At 66.5% G+C, this 27,718-nt stretch overlaps 1 protein-coding gene across 6 annotated transcripts; it reads right to left on the reverse strand.

Moving 5' to 3' along the window:
- Positions 1 to 194: 194 nt before the first annotated feature.
- Positions 195 to 27,697, reverse strand: DLGAP3 (DLG associated protein 3). 6 transcript variants are annotated; one of them, XM_074894434.1, is made up of 12 exons: positions 27,457 to 27,697; positions 11,491 to 11,574; positions 7,622 to 8,699; positions 6,515 to 6,720; positions 5,935 to 6,001; positions 5,580 to 5,814; positions 4,726 to 5,066; positions 4,513 to 4,598; positions 3,406 to 3,830; positions 3,000 to 3,091; positions 2,661 to 2,804; positions 195 to 2,191 (listed from the first exon to the last, which is right to left on the reverse strand). In XM_074894434.1, the coding sequence occupies exons 3-12, from the start codon at positions 8,639 to 8,641 to the stop codon at positions 1,973 to 1,975; spliced, it is 2,835 nt and encodes a 944-aa protein (XP_074750535.1). In that variant the 5' UTR covers positions 8,642 to 8,699; positions 11,491 to 11,574; positions 27,457 to 27,697; the 3' UTR covers positions 195 to 1,972. The 6 variants fall into 6 exon arrangements, with proteins under 6 accessions (XP_074750535.1, XP_074750530.1, XP_074750532.1 ...); XM_074894429.1 differs by having other exon boundaries at positions 5,935 to 6,049; XM_074894431.1 differs by lacking the exon at positions 27,457 to 27,697 and adding an exon at positions 23,536 to 23,650 and having other exon boundaries at positions 5,935 to 6,049.
- Positions 27,698 to 27,718: the final 21 nt, after the last annotated feature.

A 27,718-nucleotide genomic window follows, 5' to 3' on the forward strand; every position in this document is an offset into this window, starting at 1 on the left:
GGGAGACCTGCAGACACCCCCCAGCTACCTCACAGGGAGATCTGCTGCCCCAGGGAGACCCCTCTCCCACCCCACGACAGCCCACTCCCACCCCACGGACACCCCTCTCCCACCCCACAGACACGAAAGGGCTGTAGACAGGGGAAAGGCGAGCCCGGCGCCGGCCGCGTCCCCACGGGGAGGTGGCTGCTGGCCCGGAGTAACCAAAGTCATCTTTATTAATTGCGGCGGTTCGTTACAATAAAAAGGGAGCCACGTGTCACGGTCACTGCACGGCGCTGGCCGGGGTGGGGGCTGGGGGGCCCTTCCCAGGCACATCCCTAAATCCGGGGTGTGGGGGACAGTGGGGTGGGAAAGGGCTTTGGGTGGCTGAGTGGGCGCTGCCGTCCCGGAGGTGTTTAGCACCGACAGACCCCCTGGAGCGAGGGACCCCCAGCGAGGCGGCCCCCTGCTCGGCCCTGGCCCCCCCTGCTACATGGGGGGTGCGAGCTTGGGCCCCCCCCAGCTGCCTCTGATCCCGCCGTCCTGCCCGAGGGCCCAGGGTGAGGTTTGGCCCCAGATTTTGGGAGCTACCCGGCACCCACTGGCCCTACCTGGCGGGGGTCACTGGTGATGCTGCGTGGAGCTGCTGGCGTGGCAGGTGGGGGACGGGGATGGGGTCCTCCCCCCTTATGCCACCAAAAGGGACACTGAGGGGGGACAGGATGCTTGGAGAGGGACTGGGGATGGGGAAGATGCAGCCTCCCACCCTGCCACACTGCTATGCCCTGGAGGGGACCTTTGGGGACCCCCCACCCTGCTCCTGGGTCTGTGTTCAGCAGCATCCCAGGGTGTCCCTTGGCCCTGCAGGGCACCAGGAGCTCGGGGGGGAAGGGGTGACCCCCCAGGGTGATCTCGAGCAGCCCCGCACTCAAGGGGCAGCTGTTGGCCATGACCACGCTCCCGGCTCACCCCCCAGCACCAAGCCTGGCGTGGGGCAGAGCCACGGGGGTCCCCGGCACTGCGGGTGCCAAGGGGCTGCGGGCAGGTCTCCCCACCGCTACCCCCCTCGCTCGCACACCAGGGAAACAGCTCCCGCCGGCGGCGGGGCACGGGGGGACTGTATCCCCCATCCCCGGCTAGTGCCACACTGCAGAGGTGCTCCCAGACTCCAGGCTGGCGGGAGGGAAGGACGGACGGATGGAGGGACGGACTGATGGGGAAGGGGGGCTGAGCGGGAAGGGGAGAAGCGCGTCGCGATGCTCTGTGCGAGGGAAGCGGGGCGGCTCGCCGTGACTGGGAGTTTCTGCTGCTCTGGTCTGTCCCACCAGCCAGAACACGGCGCTGGTCACGTGTAGTTTCTGGTTTATTCCTCAGGTTATATTTATATATGTATAGAGGGGAAGGAGCCCTGGGTCCCCCATGGCCCGCGAGCCAGAGGGGCAGCGCAGGGGAGACCCTTGTCCCCACCACGTCCCAAAGCCTCATGCCGGCAGGGCCGGGGAGCGGGGCTGGGGGGGCTCTGGGTGGGCAGGGGCCGGGGGGCCCGTCCCCGCCACACGCTGGGGATTGCACTGAGTACAGAAAGGCGGAGGGGGCCTGCCTGCAGCCCCCTCCCCTCCACCAGCCCGTGGGGGCTGAGGGTCACCTCTCTTTCGGTTGGGACGCAGGCTCGGGGTGGGTGGGGGGTGCGGAAGGGCTGAGGGGGGGTGGGAAGGGGACAGAGAGCTGGGACACGGCCCCAGGGAGGGCAGAGGGAGGGAGAGCCCCGGACCCCAGGAGAGGCTGGCAGGGGCATGCGGGCGGGGGGGGCAACGGGACGGGGCAGAACCGGGCTTGCGTTCACCCGCCGTCGGATCCACGAAAGGTCTAAGATAGAAAAGAGAGAAGCTGTGAGTGGGGCCAAGAGCTGCCCCAGGGTGTCCCCGCGGCCCCCCGTCACAGTGAGCTACGGCCGCGCCGTCCAGTCCGGGTAGAAAAGCGGAGGCTGCGGTCACAGCCGGGTCTGTGCCTCGGGGATGTAGATCTCGATGCTGTCCGCGCTCTCGGTGGCCGAGCTCTGGCGGAAGGAGGCAGCTCGTTTGGCTGCCAGGAGCCGCTTGCGGGCCTCCTGCCGCTGCCGGTCCACCGAGTCCAGGGAGCGCTCCTTCACCGGGTGCACCTTGGAGCGCGGCGGCTTCTTTGGTATCGGGGGAGGCACCTTCTTCTCCTCCTGCAGAGACAACGGCGGCTTCAGGGTGGGCACAGGGCTGGGACTCCCCGGGAACGGGCGTCCCGGTGGGTGTGTGGGATGGGCAGCTCCACGCATGGTGCTGCTGTAGGTGCCAAAGCCACGGCGAGATGGCCCCACGGACCCTCCCGCCCTACACCGAGTTGCAGGGCAGGGCTGGGCGTCCCTTTGTCCGTCTGCAGGGGCATGAAGGTGCCCACAAAGCCCCTGCCCGGCCCTTTGCAGGCAGCGCTGCCCAGAAACGCCCTGTGATCCAGCTGCGAGACCGTGGAGGGGAACAGCCCCCTCTTTAGCCTTGATTTTTGCCAGCTCTGTTTTTCAAGTGTTTGCTAAAAGCAGTTACTGGCGACAGCCCGGCAGCAGCGGTTTGGGTGCAGATGTGCTTGGGGAGGGGCAGGGAGGGAGAGGTGACAGGGGGGAACAAGTGCCAGCGGCAGAGCCCTGCCCTTACCTTGGGCTCCACAATCTTCCACCCATTGGCCTTGAGCTGCTGGAGCTCTGCAAACTTCATGCTGACATCCTCGATGGAGAGCTGCAGGAGGTCCCAGAAGCCGGCCAGGTCTTGGAAGGTGGGTACGGGGAACGCGTTGGGATCCTGTGGGGACAGAGCGACAGCGTGTCATCCACATCTGCCCGCGGGACATCAGCTCTGCTGGCCACGTGGCCATCCCACCCCCACGCTGCTGGGGAGGGTCTCTGTCCAGCTCTCCCCCAGGGCATTACAAAGTCCCTTTTCCGCTGACTGAGGGTATGAGACCCCCCGACCCGTCACGCCTGAACTGGCACCCACCATGTTCTGCTGGCAGAGGCGGTAAAACTGCTGCACCTTCTGGGACATGAGGAGCTGGGCACTGCCCACAGCGCTCCGGATCTTCTCCAGGACTGGCGGGGGGAGAACAGACAGTCAGCGCTCCCGCGGGGCATGGAGCCTCTCCCCTGGGCACCGGGGACATGCACCCCCTCAGGGGGAGCAGCTCAGACCCCCCCAACCCATGTAGCACCTCCTCCCTCCTCCAGACCCCACTAGTCCCAGAGGGTTTCCTGGTGTTTCTTGCCCCCACCCAACCTCTTTAGCCTTGGCAGGGGAGATGCTCCAAGGTGGTCCCAAGGCAGGAGCACTGCAGGACCGTGGCTGTGCCCCCCCAGCTCTACAGCAGCCCCAGTCTCTCCCGACCCCACAAACCCCCCTGACTCACTCTCCTCCGGCAGGTCATAGTCCTCAGCCTCCCTCTCCATCTGCTGGCACCAACCCTCCATCTTCTCCACCTCCGCCTGCAGCAGTTTGATGAACCATTCCCCATCGCGGTGGCAGGGGGAGGCACGGCCGGAGTCGGGGAGGCTGCGGGAGCCCCGCTCCATCCAGGCGTCCCGCCGGGGCACCTCCACCGTGTCGTACTGCAGCTGGTAGTCCTCCCGGTACGCCCACTGTCCCTGCGTGTGCACCGTCTTGTACACGGCGTACTGCCGGCCGGACTCGGGCTCGGAGGAGTGCCGCTGGAACGGCCGCCCGAACTGCAGGGCTTTGTCCTCGGTGGCCACGGCCAGGCCGCTGAAGCCCTCCAGCTCCAGGTCCGCCTGCACGCCCGCCGTCACGCTGTTGGAGCGCTTGAAGCGCGCTCGCCTGCGGAGAGCGAGAGCGCGTGGGGACCCTCGCAGCTGCTGTCCCGTCCCACCCCCCACCAGGTGCCATGGCGGGCAGGGGCAGGGCGAGGGATGCCCTCAGGCAGGATGGGGCTGGGGATGCCGCTCTGGATCCCGGGGCTGCGGGGACAGCCCTGAGCAGCCACAACCCGCTGGTCCCTCATCTCCTCTGCTCTTAGCCCGTTTCCATGGCTACCGGCGCTGGACCGAGGATGGAGAGGAGCGTGCACTGGGGCTGCGTGGGCACGTTGCCGGAGCTCCCCTCCCGCGGGCCGTGCAGGTCCCGGCACACAGCGCTCCCACCTCAGCCAAAACGTCACGTTTGGCTGCAGAAAAGCCCAAAGGTTTAATCTGTGCCTGGGCCGGGCTCAAAGCCCAGCGGAGGCCTGAGCACAGGGCAGGAGCAGGGGAGCCCCCTCCCCAGGCAGCCCGGCCGCCACAGCGAGGTGTGAGGATGAAGGGAAGGTCAGATCCTGCCCCAGGTGGGGGCAGCCAGCCCGGGACGGGGATGGCGCTGAGCTCTGGGGGTCTTAGTCAGAGGAGAGAGGGAAAAGATTCTGCGGGGCAGTGGCATGTGGAGCTCAGGGAGCCCTGGGGGGACTCAATCCCCCGGTGTAGGTAGTGAGTGTGTCAGGTCTCAGCCCAGCCCGGCCACGCAGTACCTTTTGTCCTCCTCCACCTGCACCCCGATGGAGTGGAACTCCCTCTGGCTCCGGCTCTCCGTATCCGAGTCAGAGATAGCCTCAACCTGCCGAGGGGCAGAGGGAGAGCGCTGGAGGGTGGCCCCAAGACACGGCGCGGCGGCTCAGCATCACCCACACCACTCGGGCAGGCCCAGAGCCGGCTCGGAGCCCGCAGGGAGGAGCGAAGCCCACCTGGACGCCGATGGAGGGTCGCCACTTCCGCTGCCGAGCCAAGCTCCTCAGCTCCTCCCGGCCGGGGATAGCCTTGATGATGAGCGTGGAGGGCTTGGGAGCAGTGCGGGGCTGGACTGGAGGCAGGTCGAGGGCCACGGCCGTCACCTTGGAGCTCTCCAGGCTCTCGGCCGAGTTGCAGCGGGCCGCGGTGTCTTTGGACCAAGCGGGGCTGCGGGTGACCTCGGTGGGCAGGTAGGTCTCGTGGGTGGACTCGGTGCTGCTCTGCGCCGTGACGGAGATGAGGGGTTTGGCTTTGGTTCCTGGAGGGATGGGAGGTGGAGCTTTTCTGTAACTGAAGGCTGTTGTGGGAGAGGCGCAGGATGAAAAGGCACGTGAAAACACAGACACTTGCTCATTTCCCGACACGAACAAGGGGCCCCGGGGGAACGGTGCCCACCTCCTCCCGCAGCACGGGGCTCAGCTGGCTGAGATCCAGGAGGGAGCTCAGAGGGGCTGTTTGGCTGGTTTATCCCCAGAAAAGGATCAGAAACCACCCCAGACCCACGGGGGCCACACCGCTGCAGCACCCAGCAAGGGGCAGAGATGGGGACAGAGGTGGAGGGAAGGAGGGAACAGCAAATGGGGGCTGGGGGCACAGAGCAGCCCCCCGACCAGGGCTGAGCCACGAGCAGGATGCTCATGGCCTGCGCCAGGGCCGAGCTGTGAGCGGGATGCTCGTGCCCTGAGCGGGACACTCACACCCGGGGCCGGGGGCAGGAGGAGGGGCAGCAGTAGCCCTTGGCAAGTGACCAGGCAGGGAGACACAGGGGTCCCTCACGCGGCCAAGCCCCTGCCACCCCCCTGGGACTCACAAGTGCTGGGCTTCAGGATGCTGCTGGTGATGGGGGGCCCGGCAGGGGCCGACATGGAGAAGAGCGAGAGGCAGTCGTCGTCCTGGGAGCAGCCCGCCTGGATGGCCCGCAGGTAGCTGTGGCTCCGCATGCGGAAGCAGCCGGGCAGGTCCAGCGCCTCCACGGCCTGCGACTCCACCTCGCCGAAAACCGACTCGCAGACGGCCTCGAACTGGTGGTTGAGCTCGTCGTTGATCTGGGGAGAGCAGCGGGTGAGGCTGGGGGTGGTGAGCCAGGGCTGAGCGGGGCAGGAGATGCTCAGAGGAACATCCACCACCACTCCCTGCCCCAACCTGCCCGTGACGTGGGACCCTACCTGGCCAGTGGTGAAGGAGCGCCCGTAGCCCTGTCCCCGTGGGAGCATTCGCGGTGGCGTGCAGCAGCTGGGACAGTTACAGATATATGAATCAGAATAGTGCCTACTTGCAAACCTAATGAGAGACAGTGGGAATAGAAGGGATCGCACCAAAAGCAACACATTCAAGCAGAGCATTTGGAAATGCAGCCGCAGCGAAGCTCCCGCCGCCGCTGTCCCTGCTCCTAACTGCGCCAAAAGGCTGTCCTGGGGGTACAGAGCTGTCCCCCAGCACTGCGGGGCCGCCAGAGGGGTACGTGCCCGCTCCAGGCAGTGGGGTTGGGGACAAGAAGCCAGGTCATCACCCATGGGACTGGGGCACATCCCAGTCATCTCCTTTTGAACGTGCCTCTTCTCCCCAGCCTCTGCATGGGGCTGCAGCAGCAGGTCCCTCCCCAAAGCCCAGCGCATCCACATCCCCCCGGCACCCGCCACAGGGACAAGGTTCAGCTGTGAGTGAGGATGATGACAGGGAGCCCCGGCCCACAGCCCTGCTGCTGCCCACAGCGCTGTGACAGGGCCAGGAGGCAACAGCCCTTACTTGGTCCTGGCCTGGTCGGCGCTGGAGGAGCGGCGGTAGCTGTCTCGCCGCGTGGCCGCCCTGGGTGATACTTTGGCGCTGGCGTCTGAGTCGGCGCTGTCCTCATCACCCATGGCCTTGATGTAGCTGCCGCTGCGCATCCGTCGGCACGGGATCTCCCCGTCCTTGCCCACCGCTGGGTACCCGCTCCACTCGTCCTGCGGCACCTGGAGCAGGAGGCAAGTGTGGGAGAGGACACGGTGGCCGGGGTCCCACGGTCGGGATGCAGAGCTAAACCCTGCACCTGCCACATGGCACATGCCAGCCCGAGACCAGCGTGCACGCATGGCCCAACCCAGCCCGAGGCTGGTGCACGTGCTGGCACGGCTCCCCTGCCCTCCCCACAGCACCCCAGAGCTGCAGGGACAGACCCTAAATCCAGGGGAGCTGATCCCTCCTAACACCCACAGCTCCCCGTGCAGAGCCATTCCCAAAATGTGGGACACCCCGGGATGCTGCTGCACACAGACCCAGGAGCAGGGTGGGTGGTGACGTAGCAGCCATCGGTCCCGCCACACGCTGCTGACGCCAGCACCATGGGGTCCTTACCAGGCTGTGGCAGGGGGACAGTGTCCCCCCAGCTCCCTGGGGAGGGTGCTGGGGCCGGCACCCTGCCCTGATGCTTCCAGTGCTGGTGGAGAGGGGTCCCGGCCACCCCCCGCCCCTGGCCAGCGCGGCATTGCCGCTACGTGTCTCCTTCCCCCAGGAAAGGGAGAGAAGATTTAATGAGTTTTTAACTGGAAGGGGGATGACCTAGAAGGGAGCCCAGTGACGAGGCAGGCGGTGGCACCCAGTCAGGCGCAAGCAGGATAAAAGCCACGAGGAAGGAGCCAGTCTGACCCCAAATCCAGTGGGAACGGGGCAGGAGGTGGCAGATGGCGCTTTGTGCTGCCAGCGAGGGGACAGTGGGGACCGGCGCAGGACCCCAGGGGACGGCACGCAGGCAATGAGGAGACAGAGCTGAGCTGGAGCGTCCCCACGGCACCCCAGGTGCCCAGCCCCAGTTCGCCCCACGGCTTTGCTGGTCCCCGGGGCGGCAGCAGCCCCCCGCCCTGCCTGGCCCCTCACCTGCAAGTACTGGTACGCTCGGTCTTTGGCCTTTGCTTCCTGAAGCATCAAGGTCTTCTCGGTGCCGCCGGCGCTGGGGTAGGCTTCACGGGCCTGGCTGACGGTCATGGTGTGCCAGGCACTCCTCTTGAGCGTCTGGCCGTCCAGAGACATGGACATGCCAGCACAGGCCAGGCATTTTCCTTCCCCGCCGCCCTTTAGACTCTTCAAGGTCAAGTCTCTGAAGGCACTTTCGGGAGCGTCCACGCAGTACTGGGTGCCCTGGTCGGCGGCGTGCCGGCCCGACACCATGTAGCTGCTGTCGCTGTCCAGGTTGTCATCGGAGCTCCACCAGCCCATCATCTTGGACCGGTGCCGGGAGTCCACCTTGCGGTCTTTGCTCTTGCTGCGCTTGCCGTGGCGGGACTGGTGGTGGTGGTGGTGATGGTGGTGGTGGTGGTGGTGGTAGCCGTCCCCGCGGCCGTCCATCTTGGCACCGTTGTAGTCCCGCTTGGCCGGCGCCTCCAGGGAGTGGGACTTGGCGAAGAGCTTCTGGACGGAGTGGACGAGGTGGCGGATGCGGCTGGGGCTCTCGCTGCGGGGCTCGGCACCGCCGGCCCGTGGGTACTGCAGCGTGTGGAAGCCGTCGTGGTGCAGCGGCAGCTGCTTCTCGAACTGGTCCAGCAGCGTGGGGGGCAGGCGGTTGATCTTGCTGGCGGGGTGGGCGGTCGCCATGCATTCGTCGCAGGAGTCGTAGGGCTGTTGCGCGTGGTGCATCCTCGGGAAGGTGCTGCTGGCGCTGGCGGAGGGTGGCTCGCTCAGGGGCCCGCCCGGGCACTCGCTGGCCGCGCCGGGGCTCCGCACCGGGCAGTAGGGATGCTCCAGGGAACACGGCTCGCTGGGGCTGAGGAGGTACGGCGGCCGGCCCTCAGGGCCGTGCTGGATGTAGTTGGCAGGATGCTCGCAGTCCTCTGGGATGCAGCGGCAGCGGTGGCCGGAGGTGGGCTGTGCCTGGCTACGCTCCCCATGGTAGCCCTTCATGGTGTCAGCACCCACCCCGTAGCCTCGGCATCTTGCAGGGTTGTCCCTGCGGGCTCATCTGCGGGGACAGGGACAGGCATGGCGTCACGCTCCCCTCTGCACCCCACCGACAGTGAAACGTTGGGGCTGTCCCGCGGGAACCGACCGAGGGGGCTGGGAAGCTCCCAGGGCAGGATCTGGCCCCAGCTGAGCCCCTCTAAATCCCAGGTGGAGCGCCAGAAACCTGGCTCTCCATGGGGTGAGGGGGACAGGGGACGGGGGACGGGGTCACCCCTGGCTTGGCTACTTGGCGGGGGCAGCGCTACGGGGGGAGCGGGAAGGAGAAGGCAGCACCAGCAGCAACGCAGGCAGCGCCGGGCCTGCAGACGGTGAGGGAGGACACGCTGCCATCATCAGAAACTTGTTTTCTTCTCTGACACCAAATATTATGAAGTGTTTCTCCATTAGGAAAACGGTTCTGGCTGAGTTTTTCAGCCGTTGCGATTCACAGAGCCGTTAATGAGCTGCCACGGAGCGGGGGGGGGCCGCGCTCTGATGTCTCCATCCAGCCCATCCTCCCCGCGCAGCCCCGGCCGTGGCACCCGACTGTGGATGGAGCCCCACGATCGGCCGCCCCGCCGGCCCCCACGGCCCTGGCAGCCCCCAGGGACGGAGAGCCAGGGAGCGGAGATGGCCGTGCTGCAGGGGGGGGCATCCCCACGCTGGAGCAGGATGGACAGACAGGGAGCAGGACGGACAGATGGCGTCAAGCCAGGCTGAGCCCCACGGCGGCTGCCGGGACACCAGAGCTACATGCACCCGTGGAGGTTTGTCTTCCTCACGGTCACTCAAAGGCTCTGCCTTTGCTATGACTGTAAATGAGGAAATTACTTATTCTCCAGCGTATCTCGGCTAATTAACAGGCATCGTTAATGCTCTTGTTATCATATTTGGGCAGGGTGCTGTGGGCAGCCCATCTCTGGGACAGGCTAGAGGGAAAGGTGACCGTGGGACACAGGGACTGTTAGACACGTGGGGATTGGAAACGGGGGACACCGGGAGGGCTGGGGCTGCGGGGGGAGTGGGGATAGACGTGGGGAGGGGGGGACTCGCTCCCTGAGGAGCCCCCCAAGGGGCACGGGGGCGGGTGGTGACGTGTGTGGCGGCAGCGAGCAGCAGACGGGGCCGCGGCAGCGCCCGGGGAATTCATCTGCCCTAATCAGCCTCCACCACCACCTTCCTTCCCGGCTTCCAGGCTGGGTCCTGCGCCTCTCCCCCCGCCCTCACCATCACGCTCCCGCTCTAACGAGGCTCCCTAATTGCTGCGTCTTAACCGAAGGATGCTGCAGCCTCTTGCAAAAAAGAAATGCCTCTCCCCTCCCGGGAGAGCTGCTATGAGGAACAAGCACAGCAGTGTGGGAGGGGGCTGCCTCCCCTGCCCTGGCATTGAGCCGGCAATCGGCGGCAGGACGGACGGATGGATGGACAGACGGATGGATGGACAGACAGGCTCTCAGTCCCGGCTCTGCCGCCGTGGGCTGGGCTATCATCTCCTGCTTGGGGAGGGAAGCTCTCAGCTGATCCAAATATTGCTGCTGTGGCGGGAAGAAGGAGTCAAAATAGCTGAGCAGCCCGTCACCACGAGCCTGGCGAGCTTTTGTGCTCGGCAGGTGCAGGAATTAAACAAAGCCAGGCCCCGCCGCCGCGCCGGCGACGCTTCCACAGCCCCCCGCAGCCGCGGGGGCGATGGCAGAGGATGAGGACACGCCAGGGGGAAGGATGCCACGTCCCAGCCAGTGCCAGTCCACCAAAGCCACGCAGGCGCCTGTGCCCCAGCCAGGGACCAGCCGGTCCCTCCGCGGGCACCCTAGGGATGGGGAAGGTGTCGGAGCGATCCTGTGGGTTTCAGCACAGGCACCGCGGCCCGGGGTCCCCGTCCCCACGTCCCGGCGGGGATGGCCACGTGCAGAGGGCAGGAGAAGCCGCCGAGCCCGCGCCTCGCTCCCCGTCCGGGGTGGGCAGCGCAGGCAGGAGGCTGCCGCACAGGGCAGGGGCTGCCAGCCACGGCCGAGAGCCCGAGCCGTGTCCCACCAAAGGCCGCTGGTGCTGCGCGGCCGTTGGGATGGAGGGGATCTGTGCCACCAAACCAGACTCAAAAAGTGGGGGGGGAAAGCCCAGCCTGGCTGAATTTTGTGCCATTTAACACCGGGGTAATTACCACCAGTGGGAACCTACCGCCCACACAATTATGTGCTAGGATAAACTGGAAGAGCATAATTACCATTACAAATAACTCACTTCTTGCCTTTATTGCATCCAAAGCCTGGAGAAACTCCCACCGGCTATTCCCCCACTGCCACCTCCCCTCTGACGTCTGCTCCTACCGCGTCTCTCCCCTTCGCGAGGGTCGAGAGGGCCCCAGAGCCCCCGGCGCCGCGGGCCGCGCCGCAATTCAGCCTCCTGCTTCGTTTCCCATAGGGTCACTCGGCAGAGGCGGTTCTGCTTCCCGGCAGCCTCCCGGTGAGATCTCTGCCTCAGAGGCAACACCGTGCCGAGGCCCAGGGCTGCCGGGACATGGGGCAGCCGCAGCAGGAGCCTGAACTCCCCCAGGAACCCATGGGGTCCCCCCAGATTTCCTCCAGCTCCGGGATCACCGTCGGGGAGGTGACAGGACAGCAAAACCCCACCACAATGTCTGGGTCCAGCAAACCACCCTGGCAAGGGCAAAATGGGGTTTTCCAACGTTTCCAGGTCAAATCCCAAGAGCTGGGGTTGACGGCCCCACGCCCGGGGGGTCCCAGTCCCCCGCCCTTCCCACGCAGCCCCCGCCGCGGGCAGCGCGTGGCGGGGTCCCCGCCGGTGGCACTTACCGCCCGGCGCTCAGGGGGATGCTGTCCTCATGGCCCCAGCCGGCGGCAGCTCCTCCACACTGGGTGTCCCGGGGGCAGCAGGCTCTGGGGGGGAGTGACACAAGGGGGATGAAGCCCAGGGAGGAACAGCAAGGGTGTTGTTCCCCCAAACCAGCCTGACCCAACTCCCTGTGTATTTTTTCAGCAGCTCAACCTTCCCTCCTCCCTCGAGGCCACCCCGTAGGCAGCGCTGCCTGCACCAGGTTCGCACGGCCGCGGACACGTGTTTTGCCCAGCTTAGCCCCAAAACCATCCCCTGCCCCATCCTCTTATGCAATTCCCTGCCAGCGGGCGCCCGAGCCGGCCCAGCGGCTGCCTCGCCATCGACTTTGATTTGCTCCGGATCCGGCCATATGCTCCACAAAGCCTCCTCCCGCCGCCCCAGCTTTCTGGCGCGAGCAAAGGGATTTTTTCCAGCCGCCAGCCCGGCAGAGGTGCGAGCTCGGCCCGTTCTGCTTTGCAAATTAGCGCGAGGTTTTGCCAGCGCGGGTCCTGCTGGGGATCTTTATGGCTGGGGATGAAAGCAGGAGAGAACAAACACACAGCATGAACGCCCGGCACCGCACGCAAGCTGGAGCCTGGGAAAAAAAAAAAAATCAAGTGGTCTTCCCACTTAGGAGCTGAGCAAATTTGATCTACGGTCACCGGAAGAAAATAGATATGGAATAACGCCAGGTCGTTTCCACCACGCTTTTAATCTATTTACTTTTTCCCAACTCGTTGTAAGCAAGAGGATTGTGGAAAGCAAACATTTTATTTTATTGCTAATTACTCTGTTATTTTATTAGGCTGTATTAGTAAAATTTACTCAGCCTAGAAAAAAAAAGAGGGGCTTAGTAAGAGATCGCCCAATTTAGTGCATAATTCTGCTCCGAGTCATTATTTTCTTAAAAGTTGAATGAGCTGAAAGCAGCTCACCGATGGTTCATTAGTTGTGTCAGGCAGGGAAGAGTGTCATTAGGGAGAGGTTGGTCACCCCGGGAGGTAAGGGCTGGCCAGGGGAAGGGGAAGGGGAGCAGGAAGGGGAAAGGGGAGTGAGCAGGAGGCAAAGATCGCAGCAAACGTGGTCGATGCCATCAGGAAATCAAGGCCAATTACTGTTAACGAAAGCAAACCGAGCGGGCTGCAGGCGGGTGCTGCCCAGAGAGGGTTGTGAGGGGCCGGAACCAACCAGGTACTGCTGTAAATAAGGGATGAGGCAAGATTTTTAAAAAGTCATGAAGGTCAAATGCCAGCTGAAGAATGGCAAATGTGAGCGGAGCACAAAGCGTTTACCGAGGCCGCCGAGAGGGGCCGGCGGCAACGCGCTGCCCAGCACACCCCGACGGCGCCGGGCTGGGGAGGGCCCTGGCACCCCGATCCTGGGGGGGATCTCCCCTGACTCAGCCCTGCCCCGGCACCTCCCTCCTCGCCGAGCACAGGCTCTTCCCAGGCACCAAACCCCCGGTGCCGCAGGGCTCGAGGCCAGTGCTGCTGCCCGGCTCCACGCGCTGGAGGCTGAGGACAGGCCGCTCGACGGGGGGGGGGCAGGTTATTAAGTACATGATTAATTTTGGCACCAGCCCCGGCTGCCTGACAGCTCCTTCTCCAGGGCTGGGGAGAGCGAGCGTGAGAGGTGCTGCCTCTGCTGATGCAGCGGTTGGTGGGATGAAAAATCCTGCAATGCAGCACTGCTTCTTAATGAGCCATTTGTCTTTGAGTCTTCTTGACTCATTACCATGCCGGGAGAGGGATGGGAGTTGCCCCAAGTCCCCATCTGAGCAATTACTCCTGGAGCAGAGCGAGGAAATACGGCCACGACGCGCCCCAGCTGCCAGGGATCCCGGCACGGCCGCCAGCGCCGGGACTCCCCGCCGCAACCCAGGTGCCTCTGACCGCCGTTGTGGGGGGAGCGGGACCCCCCAACAGCCCAGCACCACCCGTCCAGACACCCCGATCCCCAGAGCCGATTCTGCCGGGGCAAGAGCCATGCTCCCCATGCCGGGGCCTGTGAGGGAGCCAGAGCATCCCGGAGCTGCTGGGGCAAAGCCAGCGGAGAAGGGAGCCTGGTGCTCCATCCCTGCGGAGCCTGAACGCGGATCCTGGCAGAAGAGTTGCTGCTTCAAAAGCCCTGCTGAAGCGGGGAGCAGCCGGGGCCGGCAGCCAGCACCCACAGAGTTGGCTGAGAAGGAAGGAGGTGGCACGGGGAAGGGGCATCCCCGGGCGGGTGTGGGCAGGGGTGAGCTGCCCCAAGGCACAGGCAGCACCGGCCCCTTGGCCCGCGGCGATGTCCAGACTGTCCACAGGAGCCAGGACATGGCACATGGGGGGGGCGAGTGCCAGAGGTGGGAAAAGTGGCAGGAACGGGCCCCACTGAGTGGGGAGACCACCCTAGAGGGACCCCCAGGGTGGGCAGGGCCGCAGGGACCCCAACCCACAGCACCTGGCGCAGGGTTCACGGGCGCTGCGCCGCACAGATGAGCGCCCATCACCAGTTATGCCCATGGACAGCTTCCCTCCCACGGACACACTCGACATCTGCCCGCGCTGCCTGGGGCGGGCAGCAGCCAGCACCGTCCCCCGGTGCCCCTCCAGTGCTTGGTGGAACGGGGGGGACATGCAGGTGACCCCGGGGAGCCCGACGGGATGGAGAGCTGACACGAGACCTGCAGCAAAGGGAGATGAGCAGGGGCATCCCCCCCATGCCACACTCACCCTGGGGGCTCTGCCCATGTCCCCACAGGGCACCAGTGCCCAGCAGAGCCCCAGGTGGGTGGTGGGCCCTGGGCATCCCCGTCCCCACTCTTTCCAGGTGTGTGGGGGCCATGGCAGCCCCCCCAGGCGCTGCCGGCTGGGCCAGGGCCCCTGTCCGGCAGTGGTGTCGGCTGAACCCCGTTTCCTCACGCACCCCGCAGCTGTGCCTCTCACCCTCCCCGCCCGCACGCTCCCTGGGCAGGACGGGCTGCGCTGCCCGGGCTTAAAAAGCCACTTATCTCCCCGGCCACACGCTGTAATGACTTAAGCCGGGGATCACTCCAAAGCCGCTTTGGTGAGCTCGGGGCAGCACGGCGTTCACGCTGAGCGTGGCAGCGGCGATGATCCCTGCCCATCCCCATCCCCATCGAGGCCCCAAGCTCTGACCTGCCCCCGGCGTTTCTCCACACCCTGATTTCCCCAGCACCCTCCGCTCCAACCTCAAATAACACCCATCCCAACCGGTTCCCTCTGCAACACCCTCCCGTCCCACGGCTCGTCCTGCAGCGGGGCCGCAGGGGTTTTCCAGCAGACAGGCCCTGGGAATGGCGAGGAAGTGGAGCCCTCGGTCCCTGCGTCCACAGGGATGCTCTGGGCCACCGCACCCCGTTTCCAGGCTGCATCCCACCCCCGGGGCCACTCCAGGCTGGGACAGGCACAGTGAGCCCGGGGCATGGCTCAGCCCAGCTCACCAGCGGAGGACCTGAACGGCTGCTTTAATGGATGGGCTTAATTTGCAAAGATGATGAAAACCTAAATATTTAAATACATAATTCTGCACAATGCTCTTAGCACGGGCCCAGTGCAGGGGCAGAGAGATCGGAGGTACATGGCTGGTGAGCTGGGGGCACGGCGGGGATGGGGGTCACTCTGGTGGCATCACCATCACGGTGGGCAGCATGGGCAGGGTGGGTGCTGCAGGGTGCTCTGCCATGGGGTGCTCTGCCGTGGGGTGCTCTGCCGTGGGGTGCTCCGCCGTGGGCACCGGGATTCTGCTCCTTCACCAGCCTCCGAAGCATCCCACAGGGAGATGTGGGGAAACAGGAGCACGGTCCAAGCTGGGGAGCTGCGAAGGGCAGTGGGATGGGCGCCCCTGCGGAGATTACACCACCGATATTCCTGCTACAAGAGCTTAGAGATAAAAGAGATTTACAGGATTTACCAGCAATACAAATTGAATATTTAATTTTAGCTGCAGGGGAGGAGCGGGGGCTCAGCCCCGGGGGCACATGGAGGTGTGCGGGCGGTGGGCCCAGCAGCTGCCCTGCCCCCTGGCAAGGCATTTCCAGCTCTTGGAGGGGGAAAACCAATGCCAGGGCTGTCACTGGGGGTCAGGGGGGCCAGGCAGCCCCATGCCAGTGGGACCGGGCACCCTCTGGCCAACCTGCCCCTAATCCCACCCCAGCTGAACCACGTGTGTGGCCCCAGTGCCAGGGATGCTCCAGGGGAGCTCAGGAGGGTCCCTGGCCCCTGCACATGGCTCATGGGCCAGCCCAGAGCTGACGCTTGGCTGCTGCCCACTCCGCCATGCTTCCCCCTGCCCTGAAGAGGATGTCCCCAGCAAGGCTGTCCCTGGACGAGGATGTCCCTGGATGAGGCCGTTCGCCAGCCAGGGCACAGCTTGTGCCAGGGAACGGGGCTGGAGGCGGCGGGAAGGGATGATGGAGCTGAGCACCCACTGGGATGGGGTGGAGAAACTCCAAAGGGGACGGGGCCACCCCTCACAAGGCCAGAGCAGGGGCCAGGCAGCAAGAGCCCCCCCGCCAGCCGTGGGGACAGGTCTGCCAGCTGTCCCTGAGCCCCAACATGGGGGTCCCCACGGTGCCACCGAGCCAGGCACCTGTCCCCCCTCACCACACCATGGCCGGGCGCGTTGTGCCAGCGCGGGTGCCACCGCGGGGCGGGCTGGGGGAGGACGGCAGAAGATGAATGAGGGAGCCGGGAGGCTAATGGCATTGTCTGGAAAGTAGGTCGTGTGCTGAGCAAAAAGATATTTATATCAAAGCTCGTTCCTCCGCAGAAGCTCCCGAGCCGGGCGCAGGCAGCACCACGAGCCCGTGGCTGCAGCCCCGGCACCCCGTGGTACCCCACACCCCGCAGGACCCCCTGCCCAGCCCCACACCCCACTCTGCCACCCTGGGTATCCGCAGCCCCCCAGCCGCAGCGTGGTGGCACCAGTGGGTGCCCCGGCTGCGCCGTTCATGGGGTGTCAATGCCAGAGGTGAAGTTATCCCGATGGAGCGGGAGCCGCGGCAGCTCCTCGCCTTTTGCTGACCTGGCTGCAGGCGCCGGGTGACGAACGGCACCGGGATATTTTTATTTTAATGTAACCTTTGCCGAGGTGTAGTATTCCCGCAGCTGCTCCCCGGATGGGCACAGCCAGCCTGCACCAGGACGGTCATGGCGGGACCTGCCCAGCTCAGCCCCGTGCCGGCTGCGGCCCCTCTCCCTGCACCCAGCCCTGACCACGCTCCTCGCAGCCTGCCTCACCCCTGTGCTGAGCTTCAGCCAGGTCTCAGCCTTGTTGCAAACCTCATGTGCTCCAGGTCCCCTCCCTCACCTCTTCGACCTTCCCAGAAAAGCCAAGAAATCGTTTCAGTGAGCCCAGAGGGAGCCGGTGTCTGCCAGGTTTTGCCCCCTCTGGCCATGCTGCCCCAATGGCTGCAGACACGACCCAGCCAGTAGCCACACGGCCATCCAGCCCCGCTCTCCTGTCCCCATCCCCGTCCCCATGCCCATCCCACGCCTGGGCAGCCTTGGATCCAGCACGGGAGCAGGTTCATTTCCCGTAATAGCTGTGTCGGCTGAATTTACAGCCTTGCTCCAAGTTATTAATAATAATGGCCTCACTCTTAAGTAGGGCTTTTCATCTGCCTCAGAGCCCTTTCCAGAGGACGTCTGCGGCATTATCACCATTTTATTCTCGTTTCAACAGGCAGGAGAGTGAGACGGCGAAGGGACGGCCGTGCCCGCTGCCGGGCGGCCGAGCTGGGGCGTGCAGCGTACGGCCCCGTGGGGAGCCCGGCCACGAAAACCCCCGGGGAGGCCAGAACGCCCTGGCCCAGTGGGAGGTAGCCACAGTGCCCGGGCTCACGCCAGCCGTGCTGCGGTGATTTACACCCGCAGCGAGCCCGGGCCCCGCCGCGCAGATAAATCCACTTCAGGCAGCAATAAACCAGAGTCACCGCATCGGTAATCCGCAGCGCTCCCACCGCGGTGAAAAACCGAGGGGCGAGGCGCTACCGCCGCCGCTCACACCCTTGTGCCAATAAATCCCAGTCCGGTGCCAGCGGGGAAGTCTCCGGGGTGGAAATCCCCAGCAGAGCCGCAGCTGGAGGGGTGGGTGCCACCAGGCACCCATGGGAGATGCCAGCAAGGGAGACCCCCAAGGCACCAGGCTGGGGATTGCCCTGGCACGTGGGAGCAGGGACATCCCCGAGCCGCCTGCCCCGCGTCCCCCCGCCGTGCCCACCCGCCTCGGGCAGCGCCGACGGCTCCGTGCCGCGCGCCGCAGCGGGGCTCTATCGGCAGATTTATTTCCCTGTAAAAGCGCTTTGATCTGAAGTTATTTTTTGTTTACTAGCAACAAGGTATTGTAAATACATCTTTGCCGATAATTATAGAGTCTGGGCGCACACCTTAATCTCCATAAAATATCAGATGCTACAATTTGCCTGATTTAATGAGATTGGAGGCTGATAAGCCGCTGAGGTAAGCTGTAAACTTGGGGAGGGAGGAGGGAAATGATTCCAAATGTGCTAAAACGCCTTCGTCCTCCTCCTCCTCCTCGTGCCACGTGCCCAGCCCGGCGTGTGCCCAGGCCCGCAGCCCCCTGCCCGGCTCCCGCGGTGGGCCCAGGCTGCGCCGCAGCAGCTTCACGCCGGGCTGGGCATTTAGGGCAAACGGAGCTTTTTATACAATTTACCTCATTAAAACTCCAAGAGCTGAGAGCAGCACCGAGGCCTCACCGAGTCGCCGCGGGGCTGCGGGCGGGGGCTCCGCCTCGGCACGTTCTGCACCCCGTGGGCCCCGTGCCGCGCCGTGGCGGGGAGGGCAGGCAGCGGGCACCTCCGGTGCCAGGCTGGGTCGTGGGATGGTACATGTGAACGCTCCCGTGATGGCGGAGGAGGTGCAAGGACCCCATCCTGGCGGGGGGGTGCGGGGGCACCCGTGGAGGTGTGCACGCTGGCACCCCGCACTGTGCAGGGATGCAGGTGTGTCCATGCATGTCCATGCGTGTCCATGCGTGTCCATGCGTGTCCAGCCCTGCCTGGCACCACCAGCCATGCCCAGGACAAGCTGGGGCCGGGGGGGTCCATGCTGGAGGGGAGGTGGGAGGGGGCCTGGCCCGCGGGGACCTGCACACCCAACACCACCCGCCTGCGTGTGTCCTCGCCGTGTCCCTCCCCGGACATGGGGGTCTCTGTGGTCCCAGGACGGGGGTCCCCCTCCCACAGTGATGGGGGGGCCCTGCCTGGGAAGCAGAAGGCTCCTCCCGGTAACGAGCACCACGGTTACCACAGCAACCTTAAAGGCCTACAGCTGCCGCCTCGCTAACGAACCCGCGCTGGTAGCGCTCCTGGGGGACACCCAGCCCCGTCCCCCTGCCCATCACCCCGGCCTCACACCACGGCACCCTCCCCCCCGCCCGCCAGCCCCCGGCCCAGGCTGGCGCCTGGGCTCACCTGCAGCCCCCCTCCCTGCACCGAGACCCCCAAAAAGCACAGAGCCCTTGCACCAAGCGGGACGGGCACCCCCAAACCACCCCTGCTCCCGCCTGGACGGGCATGAGGAGCTGGTGGTGACCCACAAACGTCAGGCTGATGGGTTAATTAATTTCCCTCTTCCTCAGGCCGTTATCAGAATGGAAGAAGATGTCACCTGAGACTGTTAATTGGGCTAATTATTCCAGTTTCAGATTTTAAATAATTAGTTACTGTTGTCTCCAGCCTTCCACAATTTTCAGAAAAGGTCAGGTGATTCCCGGCTCCCAAAACCCGTGAGACGGGGCAGAGGGGCTGCGGCGGGGCCCCAAGCACACCGAGCCCCCCACGCCGGCAGGGGACACTGGGGACAGCACAGTCCCCGCCAGCCCCACGGTGGGAACCCGCCTCCTCGCACTGGAGGTGGGAGGAGAGGGACGTCCTCTGCCTCGACGGCAACGGAGGGAAACCAGGAGAGAGAAGGGGAGATGAGAGCGGAGAGTGAAGGATGGGGGGCTGGGAGGAGCCCCTTCTCCTTCCCTACACCGGAATGGGGACGCCTGCTTCGGGCTGAGCTCCCCCCCAAGACCGAGCCACAGTAAACCCCCCCAGCAGCGCCCGGGTCCCCCCCGGGTCCCCAGTTCCTCCTTGGTCAAGGTTAGACTCCCCAAGGGGGAAACCTCAGCCTGGCGTTTTACACGAATGCGATTTCCTGGACGGGTTTCCCGGCTGTTGGGCACGGAGAGCTGCACCGCTGGCACAGGACGCACGGGCACACGGGCAGCCCCTGCCCCGCAATGGGGCTCAGTGGCCAAGGAGATGCCTGGGGTCCCCGCAGGGACCCACCACCCCAGCCGGGGTGTTGGCAGAGGTGGGTGCCTGCCCGGGTGGCACACGCAGGACAGAGGGACAAGCAGAGCCAGCTCAGCCCCCAGCCCCATCCTCTCAAGGAACACCATGCTGCCTCACAGCCTCATCCCCCGCTATTAATAGCCTTCACTAGCCTCCTCGGGAGCCATTTGCATATTTGATTGCAACTCCGAGGCGGGGCAGGGCCCTTCAATCAACCGCTCCCGCAGCCTCATTTGCATGGTTTGACATTTTGTTCTGGGAGCGCTGACACCGGCACCGTGGTTGGGGACACGGCTCCGGGGGACGAGGGTGGGCGCAGTGTCCCCAGGCAGCAGCGTGGCCCTGGGCCCACCGCACCGGCCACCGTGCGCCCACCCGGCTGTGCCGGGCAGAGCCGCCAGCGCCTCTCTGGCTGCCCCAAACCCGGCGGGGCATGATGGAGCCCTGGTGGCCCATGTCCCCAGGCGCCCTACTCGGCCCTGCCCAGCTCTGCAGCCCGACTCGTGGTACTCCGTCCCCGTCCGACCTGCGCGGCGGGGCCAGCAGCAGGGCCAGCAGCAGCGGGCACGGCCGTGGCTTGGCCACCCGTCCCGCCAGCCCTGTCTGGAGCTGCCACACATCAAAGGCCAAGGGCAGGCCGGGATGTCCCCAAGGGACCCCCAGTCCCAGAGCGCCCATCGGCCATGCAGTGCCGAGGTGGTCAGCACTGCGGACAGCGCTGGCCACCACCACCACGGCCACTGCCACGGCCACTACGGCCACCGCTGCCACTGCAGCCATTGCCACGGCCACCACCATGGCCACTTCCATGGCTACTACAGCCACCACCATGGCCACTGCCATCACTGCAGCCACTGCCATGGCCACTGCCACAGCCACTGCCATGGCCACCACAGCCACCACCACGGCCACCAGAGCCACCACGGCCACCACCACCACCACAGCCACCACCACAGCCACAGCCGCCATGGCCACCACCGCCACCACAGCCACTGCCATGGCCACTACAGTCACCACGGCCACCGTGGCCACCGCCACCACCACCACCACCACCACGCAGCAGCCGCGCCATGGCCCCGCCGCCAGCTCCTCCAGCAGCCCGAGGCCAGGGACGCGCCAGGCGGCGGCGGGAGGATCTGGGCGGCTCCAGAGCCCCAGGCAGATGCAGCCGGGAGCCGTGTCCCGGGACGCCCTTGCTGCCCCCCCGGCTCTTGGCATGGCTTGGCAGGAAAAAACAACCCAGGGTGAGGCGTGGGATCGAGCCTGAGGATGACAGGGATTGGGAGAGGGCTCTGCTACTTCCCTCCCTCCTGCCTCAGTTTCCCCTCCAAGAAAACACACTGGAGAATACAGGTTTGTCTCATGGAGAGGCAAGGTGGTGGGGGAAAGCCCTGGAGCGGTATGGAGGGACCCGACTGCCACCGTGACTGTGCCAAGGAGCGAACTGAAGACAGGCAGGGCTCGAAGCACAGATGTCGACACCGGCTGCGCCGCTCCCCGGCAGCGGGGCCGTCTGGCAGGTGGGCAGAGCCGGGGCTCCCCAGCTCCATCCGCGGGCCAACACACAGCCACCGCCGAGGGACCCTGTCCCTCACACACAGAGCCCTGCCCTGTGCCCCACACTGCCGGGACATGCTCAGCCCGGCCACCCTGGGACTCTGCTCGCCGGAACACAACGGGCAGGCCAACAAACCCCCACCCGAGGGGGGGCTTGCACAAGGCCAGCACATCCCCCTGGCTCTGAGCACGTCCCCTGCACCCAGCCCGCTCCCTCCTTGCTCCCATCACTGGCCACGGACCCCAGTGTGGCACGGCTCGGGGACAGCCAGCGTGGCATGGCCCCGTGAGGAGCTGGGCCAGGAGCAACGGGGTCTCAGCTCCCTCACCCAACACCCGCACTGAGAGCACCGTGTCCCCAAGGGTGAGCACACCGTGTCCCCAAGGGTGAGCTCAGCTCAGGCACAGCCCGGGCTGCGACTCCCGGCGTGCGCAGCCCCAGCGCAGGCAGCCCCCAACCCCAGCCTAGGGCTGAAGGGAAAGGGAGGAAAGATCTTTGGGCTGGGAGCTCCCCATCCCAGCCCGGCAAGCTCCAAGGCTGTGCTGAGGCTTGTCTGGGCGAGGGCTGGCCGGGAGCCATACGGTGCACACCGAGACGAGAAGGCGGCTGCCGGGGAGGAGGACTCGGCCAGGAAAGGGTTAGGAGTGGCTCTGTGGGGGTGCAAGCTGCCTGGGGGGCTCCCACTCTGCCCAGGCTGGGGGGACGAGGCTGCACCGGCACCGCTGGGCACAAAGCGGGGCTCTCCGGGGAGAGGGGCTCTGCGAGGCGTGGACCCCCCTGCACCACTCCCTTCCCGCCCGCAGCCCCCACTCACCCCGCCGCTAAGCCACGAAGTTGCCCGCCTGGGCTCGGCAGGAGCCGGAGGACGGAAGCGGTGTGGCGGCTGGATTCGCTCTCTTCCTGCGAAATCCCTGCGGACTGCCCATGCCGTGGCCAGGCCGCGCAGCGAGCGGCCACCGGCCCAGCCCAAGGTGTCCCCGGGGTCACGGCCACCCACGGCCCACGGCGGTGGCCACGCTCCCAGCGCCTCGGGCCGACACCGGCACCTTCCAGGCGGCGAGAGCAGCGGTGGCGGAGCCGTCGCCCCCGCACACGCTGGGGACACACCCCCGCGCGCTCCCCGGCGCGCTCCAGCCACCCCCGCGCGCAGCCACGCACCCCCCGGGGAAAGGGGCTGCCCACGCCCGCGGCACCCGCTCGCCCACGCGCCGCCAACCCGCACGCACCGCCCCGCTGCATCGCCGCGCACGGACGGACGGACGGATGCACAGTCCTGCACGCCTGGATGGACACACGGCCCCCCACGCCTGGATGGACACAGCCCCACGTGCCTGGATGGACACACAGTCCCACCACACGGACAGACGGACACACAGCCATGCACACCTGGACAGACACAGCCCTGCATGCCCGGACGGACACACAGCCACTCACGCCTGGACAGACACACAGCACTGTTCACCCAGATGGACACAACAGCCCCCCACAGCCAGCCAGACAGACAGCCCCACGCACCGGGACAGACACACAACCCCCCACACCCAGACGGACACACAACCCCCCACACTCAGACAGACACACAGCCCCGCACGCCTGGACAGACACACGGCTGCTCCTGCCCCGCCAAAGCGCTGGGCACCCCGCACCCCCTGCCGCTCCCACCCGCAGCATCCCCACGCCCACCCCCACCCCTCTGCACCCCGCAGGCACCCACGCGCAGCCCTCGCCCCCGCACACCCACACCCCAGCACCCTCCATGGCTCCCCCGGCATGGGGTTGTCCCCAAGTCCCCCCCCACCCCGAGGGCCCGGGGGGAGCTCGGAGCAGCCGCGTGACATGTCACGACATGAAACACCGAGATGATCCCTCGGCCCGATGGCACCGACCTGGGGTCCATCAACCGCCATAGGGGTCTCGGCCCGACCCGCCGGCGGGGGACACCACCCTGGCCAAGCTGAACGGCCGCGGCAGGGACAGCCCCATCCAAGACACACAACATTTCCCCAGTAACAACCAGTTCGTCATCCCCAAACCGAGGGGCCTGGGGCCCCCAGTGCCACCGCAGCCCCTCCAGCCCCTTGGGGAGATGGGGGGTGCCTCGAGCTGAGGCTGCAGCACCGGGGACGGGACACCGGCAGGTCCCCCGCCGGGATTCGGTACCTGCAGCTTTCGCAGTCCTCCGGCTCCGAAGCGGCACCCCCACACGCCCACAGACAGGCTGTTCTCCCGCTCCGCTCTGCCCACCAAAAACTTCAGCTAATTCCCAGCCCAAACGGCTCCCGGCCCCGCTGCAGGAGAGGGCCAGGCAGGCAGCGAGGCTCCGGCCACCGCCTGCCGCCCGAAGCTGCTGGTTTAAGGCCAAACAGACCCTCGGCGGAACACCGAGCGCTGGCAACCGCGCCACAAACATCTGCTCTTCCAACGGCACCGTGATTCACAGGCTATTAATTGGGGCTTGGCAGCGCTGGGATGTGTTTGCATCCCCTGGCTTCGCTCGGAGCCACAACTCGCTGCCGACAAGGTCCGGCTGCCGGGGAAGGAGCCAAACCCAGCGACGCACCGGCCGCAGCGGAGCCGCGCCAGGACGGGCACGCAGGGCACAGTGCCCAGCTCCCACACCCGCCACCCGGCCCCGCAGGAGCAAACGCAGGAGGAGCCCCAGGAAAACGGCAGCTTGCCAAGGAGCAGCTGGCAACACCGGCACAGCACCGCTGCACCGTGCAGCACCCTGGTGCCCGCCGGCTGCCCCCGCCTTGGGTCCCACCCGGCCGCGCCTGGCAGCACCTGTGGGTGCCCGGGATGCTCCTGAGAGTGCCCGGCGTTGTGTTTCTGTAGGGTCTCCCGGCTGCCTCCGCATCCAGCGCTGAGCCACTCGCTCCCCGGGGTGCCAGCTTCGAGGGGAACCGCAGAGCAGCACCCTGCTCGGGCAGCACCAGACAAAGGCTGTGAAAAGCCTCCTCCGGCGACAGCCAAGAGAAATCTGAATTCAGAAGCTGATTAGAAACCATGTCATGGCTCCTTCCTGCTCCAGCATTTGGGGAGGAGTGAGCTGGGGGGGGACACACATGGGAAATCTGATTAGGATTGAGGGCAGGTTGTGGAGGCGCGGACACGGGAGCTGCGGGAGCACAGCTGCTCGCAGGAGGGGGCCACCGGGTGCCCGCAGCACCCCCGGCCCCGCGGAAGCCGGGAAAGTACAAATTAATTCTCCTTAATCTGATGGGCGCTTGCTCGGCTGCCACGTGCCGCTGCCGTGGCTGGCAGAGAGCAGCCCGGCCTGCCCGTGGCTCGGCCCGGACGCCCGTGGTGGTCATGCCCAATCCATTCCCCCATGGCTGATGCTGACAAGCTGCTGGGTGCTGGGCAGGGGGAGCAGAAGGGGCTCAATCCTGCCTGACGAGTGTGGGGTGCTGAGCTCAGAGCCTGGCCCCCTCCTTGGCTCCTAGGGTGGCTACCCCATGCTGCTGCTCATAGAGGGACTAGGCATCACCAGGCCACCAAGAGGGCCACCATCCTGAGGCCACTTTGGCAGCACAGGTGGCTCTCGAGGATGGCCGAGCCCCGAGGCCAAGCTGAAGGGCTCTACGCAGGGCCAGCAGCACCGGGCACCACTCTGCATGTCCCCGTCCCCTTGCCTTCCGCTGGCACCTGCTGTGTCCCGCGCCACCCGCACCGCGGGGATGTCCTCCCCCGCTGCGAGGGGGTGTCCTCCCCCACCTCCATCCACCCCAGCACTGGGATGTCCCCCAGGACACATCCAGCCGTGCACCCCCGGCCCTCCCCGCCGGTCCCCCGGCTGCCGGCACGTCTCGCCTGCTATTCTTAGCTCTCCAGCGCTGCGCTCTCCCGGCGATGGCACCGTATATTACTATTATTGCTGGCTGCCAACGTCTTGAAGCAGGCAGCCAGGATCGTGGTGGGGCTTCCACACCCCTGGTGACCTGTTATTCGGTCCCTGCCGGGCTCTGGTCTTCAACAGGCTATTTCAGGAAATCCAATTTGATGGGCAGAAGGAGCAAAAGCCACACGTTCAGCTCCTGAGCCGGATCCAGGCTCCTCGCCTCGCCGCTCAGATCCAGATTTTAGCTTCGCCCGCGATGGTAATAAGGGCCAAGAGTCACCTTTGGCTCCAGATCCAAATTTCTGGCTGGGTGGGATCCAGGGTTTCTGATCAGCTTGTCAGAGAGACACGAGCGTCTGCAAAACCTGGATCTGGAGCCCCAGCCCCCGCCGCAGCAGCACTACCTGGGCACGAGACCCCAGCGCGGGGCCCGATCCTGCCCTGGCGCACAGGGCGGACCCACGGAGCCTCACGCACCAGCGCAGCCACCAGCCTCGGGGCTCCTGCATGGGCTCTGTGTCCCGCAGGTCCCAGCGTGGCTCTGCCTCTGAGCCAGCGATGGGGAAGCTGAAGGAAGGGCCCCCCCAGGCACCCCCAGCCTGGGCTCCCCACCGCTCCCTCCCCGTGCCTTGCCCCAGCTGCTGGGGGCCAGGCCCAGCGCGAGGGCCGGGGGCTGCTCCTCCAGCCCACACCGCACAAGCCCGGGCACTTGGGAGGGAGATTTGGGCACCAAGGGCTCAGCATCAACTCGCCCAGGCTGGATGGGGACGCCCCGGTTGTGTCACCCCATTCCCCGCAGCAGGGATGCCTGGAGCCGGTCCTGGTGCCCAGGCTCAGCGGGGTAACAACGCCCAAGGCGGCCCCAAACACGGCTCACGCCTGCACCGCCCCGCGCCTAAACCCTCGCCGCCCCCAGAGCCGAGAGGGGCCCCCCCACCTCAGATGTTCCACGGTCACTTGTTCAGATTATTTTTTTCCCTCTCGGCCCTGCCGGCGTTGGAATAACGCTTCAAAAGGGCTGACGTGCCTCCTGCCAGCCTCCCCGCGTGGCCATGCCTGTCTCTCGGGGGCCGTCCCCCCGCTCCATCCCACAGCAGACGGGGTCTTCGAGGATTGGGAGCCACGGCCACACGCGGGGGGACACCGGGAGCGCGGAGGCGAGGAACCGAGAGAGATGGGAAACGACATCTGCTTCCCAAAGGAGAATCTGCGCTGCTGGCCAGATCCTGCCCCGATTTACACCAAGGGAGGCCACTGGCTCCCAGCCCGGACTCCCCCGGGGGCAGCCGGCACCCAGACACCCAGCTCTGTCCCCTCGGGGCGTCGCGCCTGGCCCGGGGAGCAGGCAGGGACCCACTGCAGGCAGCGTGGCCCTGAGCCCCACGAGGGAGGTGACACGCAGGGCTGGATGTCACGGGACGGCGAGAGACGAGCGGTCCCAGCACCAACTCGCTCTGCAGGTTTGAGGGACCAGCCTGGCTCCCCCGACACAACCCAACCAGGAAGGCGACGAGAGGAGACAGACACCCAGACCTGGGGCCCCGAAAAACTCCCCCTCTCGCCTGCGAGGCTGCGCTGTACCCCGGAGCCTGGGTGCACGGTGAGAGCCACGGCTCGGCTCAGGCTCTGCAGCAGCTCCCAGCACCCGCCGGCAGCCCAGCACCCGCACCGGCCCGGCCGGGACACGGCTCCCGCACCCAGCACCCACCCCCCCGCCTCACAGCCGGCTGAGAGGGGAGATCACCGGGCTGGGGAGGGGTCCTGGGCCTGCCCAGCCCTGGCCCGAGCTCTCTGCAGCGGGAGAGAGCCGGGATGGCCGGCGTCGCCTTTTGGGGAGAGGCTGGAGGGGCTCAGAGCTTCAAGCCCCCTCCCCAAAGCCTCACGCAGCAGGAGGTGGGGGACCCCCGCACCCCTTCTCCCGCACCGCGGGGGGATCCTGAGCGGAGCCCCGCGGGGCCGGGGAGATGCCCCCAGCCATCTTGCCAGCTTCCCCCGGCTTCCCCCCCCCCCAGCACCCGCTCGGCGGCGATGGATGGGTCCCCGGGGGGGCGACACGTCCCATCCCCCGGGGGGGGCCTGTCCTGCACGGCACCCCCCACATGCACACCCCCACACCCCCCCTCCCCCTACCGCGGGCACCGCGGATCCCCCGGGACCGGGGCCCCCCGCCCGCCCAGGACCAACCCCGACCCCCCCGCACCCCCGCACCCCCCCCCGCGCCCCCGCCCCGCCGCTCTTACCCCGCTGCCGGCTCCTACATCCTCCGGCCGCTGCCGGGCGGTTCCCTCGACGGCCCGGCCCGGCTGGTACCGGCGCGGCTCGGTTGGGCTCGGCTCGGTTGATCCCGGCTCGGTTGGTCCCGGCTCGGTTGATCCCGGCTCGGTCGGTGCCGGCGCGGCCCGGGCCGGCGCCCCACGCGTGGGAGGGAGCGCGGCGGGGGCAGCATGCGAGTGGCGGCGGCCCCGCAGTGCAGCGCGGATGGGCGCGGAGCGGCGCGGAGCG

The sequence above is a fragment of the Strix uralensis genome, chromosome 25 (genome assembly GCF_047716275.1).
Source record: "Strix uralensis isolate ZFMK-TIS-50842 chromosome 25, bStrUra1, whole genome shotgun sequence".
Classification (NCBI taxonomy): domain Eukaryota; kingdom Metazoa; phylum Chordata; class Aves; order Strigiformes; family Strigidae; genus Strix; species Strix uralensis.